Source organism: Aethalodelphis obliquidens, unplaced genomic scaffold (assembly GCF_003676395.1).
Source record: "Aethalodelphis obliquidens isolate GAN/ISIS:26980383/991018 unplaced genomic scaffold, ASM367639v1 scaffold1, whole genome shotgun sequence".
NCBI lineage: Eukaryota > Metazoa > Chordata > Mammalia > Artiodactyla > Delphinidae > Aethalodelphis > Aethalodelphis obliquidens.
In genome coordinates, this window is record NW_020837945.1 from 2,024,669 (window position 1) to 2,029,784 (window position 5,116).

The following is a 5,116-nucleotide window of genomic DNA, read 5'->3' on the forward strand; positions in this document are numbered from 1 at the left end:
GGACGCGCAGGCTCAGCGGCCATGGCTCACAGGCCCAGCCGCTCCGCGGCATGTAGGATCCTCCCGGACCGGGGCACGAACCCGTGTGCCCTGCATCGGCAGGCGGACTCCCAACCACTGTGCCACCAGGGAAGCCCCAGAGCATATTTTAGAAGTTGAAAAAAGACCACTTCATACACCTCAATGGAAAAAAAGTTTTAAACTGAAATGTATAATTTCTAAGAAAAATATAGTTTATCAAAATTGACAAATGGCTGAAACAGATCAATTTCCATGGAAGGGACACAGAAAGTGATCAAGGAACTATTCCACAAGAAAGTACCAGGTCCAGATGGTTTCTCAGGAGAACTCTAGCAAACCCTAGAGACCAGATAGTACTAGTGCTACGTAAATTGTTTCAGATAGAGAAAACAAACAAAAACTTCCAAGTTATTTTTATGAATCAAGTATAACATTGATACCTAAACCTGATAAACACAGCAGAAAAAAAAGTTATAGACCAATCACTTGTGAATATACTGATACATGCAAAAAATCCTAAATAATGTGAACAGACACCAATACCACATTAAGAAAATAATACTCTGACCAAGTGGAATATACCAGGAATGCAAGTATGGTTCAATAATTAGAAACCCATTAATGTAATTCAACAAATTAGTAGATATAAGTGGGAAAAATCATGATTATCTCCACCAGGTATGAGAAAGGCTTTAACAGGATTCAACAGTGTATTCCTAATAAAAACCCTCGAGAAAATAGGAACGGATGGAAGTTCCTTCACACACTCACTCAAATTAACCTTATTCCTATAGCCAGCGCCCTACTGTGGGGAGACACCACAGGCATTCCCACTGAAGTCAGGAACAAGGAAAAGATACCCACTGTCTCCACTGCTACTAGACAATGTCTTACAACAGGAAAAGCAATTTGAGGCATAAGAATTGAAAAGGAAGAAACAAGACTCTGCAGGTGACAGGATAGGATATCTGGAAAACCCTAGACTTTGGGGCCTAGAGAACCAATGATAAAACTAACTCAAACAATAAAAGAATTCAGCAAGGTTAACATGAAAAAAATCAATGTCTTCATATACCAAAAAAAAAACCAACTAGAAGATATAATGGGAGAGAAAACCCCGTTGACAATAGCAACTAAAAAGTAAAATACTTAGAAAAGTAATTTGATACTAAAATCCATGTGGAAAAATAAACATGCCAGAGCAACTAGGCAAACACTGAAGAGAATGACCCCTGAGAGAGGACCAGCCCGACCAGGTACGAATGTGGACTGTCAGTCTAGGGAAAGCACGAACTGCAAACAAAGTCTGCACTCTTCACAGCAGGTTTGTTTCTGGCTGTAGCACAGGTGTAGCAATTCTGAAACTATGCTATGCATATTGCAGGACTGAGCAGGTGAGGGAACGTGTTGATGCGTCAGAGCCAGGGTAGACATAAACACGGAACAGGGTAAGGCAAGAAAGAGCCCTGTGGGGTTAGAGGCTAAAATCAGAGGCATCAGTGACAACTCATGATTTCTAAGACACGTGCTTCCCTAGCCCTGTGTAGTCAAAAGGCATAGAAGCGGGGACCCTCCCACAGTGCCAGGGACCCAGGGCTCTGTGAAAAAATGGCTGATTCCAGCACAAGGGTAGCAAAGGGACAAGAACCCAGAACACCTTGCTGTACCAGAAAGCTAGGAAGTGCTCAAAAGGCACAGGAGCCAGCTTGAAGTGACTCTCGCTGGCCAAATCTGGGACAACTTGAACACCAAAATAAGTAAGGATAATTGACTATAAAGCACTAAATAAAACAGAAGCCCACACAGGCTCTTCCCTAGAGTAGAGCGCTGACTGATAAATTGGGGGGAAGTGGTATGTGCAAGCCTTGGTAGTGACTGGTGCAGGAAGAACCATCACTGGGGGCTAAATCTGGTCTGGATTTTGGAGGGGTTCCCGTGACTGTGTGATAGGGGTGCCTCCCTGGGCATAAACTGTGCAAACAACATGGCTTATGCTGAACATCTGCATTCCCCCAGGAGTCTAGCCACCCCTGGAGTTTTGCTGTGTGTCAGGCGGAGGCTGCCTATGTGCCTGGTCCAATAAAAACCCTGGGCGCCAAGTCTCCAACGAGCTCCCCTGGTGGACAGCATCTCACATGTGCTATCACACTTGTTCTCGGGAGGAAGCACATCCCACGTGACTCCACTGGGAAAGGCTACAAAGCAAAGTCAGCAAAGGCAAAAGGTGCACGGGGTGAAGGGGAGAACAGGCGTGAGCTTTGAGTCCTTTCTCATTAAAACTAGAAAAACTACTTCTGCATCCTCAGTTTCAAGTTAAAATGTCACAGCATGTAACGATTTACATATTTTGTATACTGCTAAATGCTTGTTTTATTAGAGTCAAACAGACAGGAAGAAATGACCCACAGAATTTTCTATTCGTTCATGAAACAATAATTCCATCAAGAATGGGTTCACAAACACAGAACTGCCAAGTACGAGTGAAGGCCACAGTGCCCGCAGCTGCAGCGTCCCCTCACTCGATGGGCGTCCCAGAGCGCCTCCTGCACCAGACACGGATCGTGAGTTAGGAGACACAGTCCCCTGCCCCCAGAGAGCCCGCAAACCAGAACCAGAGACAAACAAGGATTTGTAAGTACAGTAACTGTCATGATGGTGAGTACAGGGTGTTATGAAAACAAAGCTGAGTACAGGGTGTTATGAAAACAAAGCTGAAAGTAAATATTAAAAAGACCTAGTGCCCACTAGGCTACAGTGAGATGGCTCACAAGAACTGGAAACACAAGTAAGACCATATTTGGTGATCACCACGAGTGCCCCTCGCTGGGCCAGAGCAGAAAATAGGCCACGGCACAGCCACATGCTTGGCTGAAGGATGGAGAAAAGAGAAGACTACCAAAAAATTAAAAAGTAAATTTCAAAAAGTATAGCTGTCTTAGCAAAACCCAGACCTTTGAATCTTAACCCCATTCCAAGACACGTTCTTGTAACTTTTCCCTTTAAATGAATACTTACACAGCATTCCGTCCAGTAAATATGAAGAAAGGGGAATGTGAGCAGAGCCTTGTTTCCTTCTTTGGGCAGCAGCTCCTCTTTGAATTGAACAAAGTTAGATTCTAGGTGAATCATCTTTGGAGCTCGGCCATAGGACCTATAAACAATTTTTAACAAGTCACTGAGAAAAATGAGAATGTTTAGCAGAAAGAAAAGGAGAAAACGACAACAACAATTTAATCACATCTATGAGTTCAGAAGTACAGATAGGGCACTAAGCCTGAACTGTAGCGATTACATATGCTATCCGAAAAGACGCTGTAACTTAGTTTAAACACAGCCCACATGGACGTGTCAAGGCTCCCATAAAACTGTCGGCTTTACTTTGCTTGCAACACCGACTTCTGGGAAAAATGGATGTTAACCTACAGTCACCGTAAAAGAAGAAAAGAGTCTCCCAATTGTCAAAAGTGCTGTGTGAAGCTATCAAAGCTTTAAACTGCTCTAATACTTTTGTGACAACCCGTATTATCCAAAAAAGAGAACTGTCTGGTGAAAAAGAACAGGTTTCGTTCACATAGCATAAATAAAATAGTGGTAACCACCCTCCTCCATGTTTTCTCAACCCAAGAACAAAGGACACACAGAGCAATCCCACAAGCTGCACTCATCTAATCTACGGCTATCAGAGGGCATGGGTGCTGTTTTTATTGTACTTGTAGAAATAAATTATGCTACATACATCTTTTTTCCATACCTCTATTCTTCACCTCTAGTAGTTGTATCTCTTTTAAATATCTATAGCTGGATTTTGTACTTTTTATCCAATCTAAGGAGTGTCGGTGATTAATAAGCTGAAACCAACCAAATTTAATGTGATTATGCTTGAACTTGTGGATTTTCTATTTCAGGCTATTTTTTTCTATCCTTTGAGAGATTAATCAAGTTTCCTTTTTCTCTGTTAGTTTGAAAGCTTAACCATCTATTTCTTTTCTGCTGTTGGTTACATTTTAATTTTTAACATGCGTAAACTTACATTTCCCTCTCAAAGACTGCGGTAAACGTCTGCCTCTCCTGGAACAGGACAAAGCTAGTGCACTGTCTGCTCTCTGCTTCCCTCCACAATCTGACATTTTAGATCGTTTGATCCGTAGAAGCACTGACACCACAGTGCAGCACAGCACTTATGACTTGCTTGCTGGCCGCTGCTTCCTTTATCCTGTGAATTCATGGTTCATTTTCCTTTTTCTTGAGATACATTCCTTAATTATTTCACAGAGAGTAGCACAGTTTCTGATCATACATGTCTGAAAATGTTTCCCAGCGATCTCCATCTGGTGGCAAGCAGCAAGTATACGACGTGAACAGCACCCTGGAGAGAACGCGTGTAGCGCCACGCGGCCAGAGTGGCAGTTTAGGGCCCCCGGCCATCCTGGGCCCAGCTGGCATCCTGTCTCTCCCGAGGCCCGGGGGAGGCTGAGGCAGTCTTCCCGCTTGTATGAGTATGAACAATACAGAACTCTAGATTCAGAGGTACTTGCCCTCAAGGCCCTGCTTAAATGCTGTATTTTATGCTACACTTTAAATGCTGGTAGAGACTGCAAATGCGGTTTTTCTTTTCTCCCTGTTGCTTAGCGTGGCTTTTTGTTTGCTTTGTTTTGTTTTCATTCTGCTTGACATTCGGCGGCCCCTGCAATCCCCGAACTCACTGCTGGGAGAATTTTGACGCCAGTTCTCCAAGTATCGCCTGTCCTCCACCCTCTCTATACTCTCCTTCTGAAACATCTTCTACAGGGACATTGAAACTTCTGGACTTGGCCTTCGCGGCTCAGCTTTCCTTTCACGCCTCCAACTCCAGCTCTCAGCATTCAACTCGAGTTTCCAAGCGCAATCTCCCAACTCACTACTTTGCTTTTCAGCTACACAGCAGTTCACTGCATCAAGTAAAGTTTCTGCTTCAATCTTTTCCCCCCAAGATCTAATCAATTAATTTAAAATTTTATCAAAGTAAATATATATACACTTTAACATGTCAAGTAGTACTAAAGAGCTTTACACACACACACACACACACACACACACACACACACACACACACACA

At 43.3% G+C, this 5,116-nt stretch overlaps 1 protein-coding gene across 10 annotated transcripts in view; it reads right to left on the reverse strand.

Moving 5' to 3' along the window:
- Nucleotides 1–5,116, reverse strand: part of TRAPPC10 (trafficking protein particle complex subunit 10) — a 91,653-nt gene that overhangs the window by 56,332 nt on the left and 30,205 nt on the right. For all 10 annotated transcript variants that reach the window (XM_027081997.1, XM_027082178.1, XM_027082087.1 and 7 more), the window contains exon 3: nt 3,037–3,172. In XM_027081997.1, the coding sequence (XP_026937798.1) occupies nt 3,037–3,172 (136 nt within the window). The remainder of the gene's footprint in view (nt 1–3,036; nt 3,173–5,116) is intronic.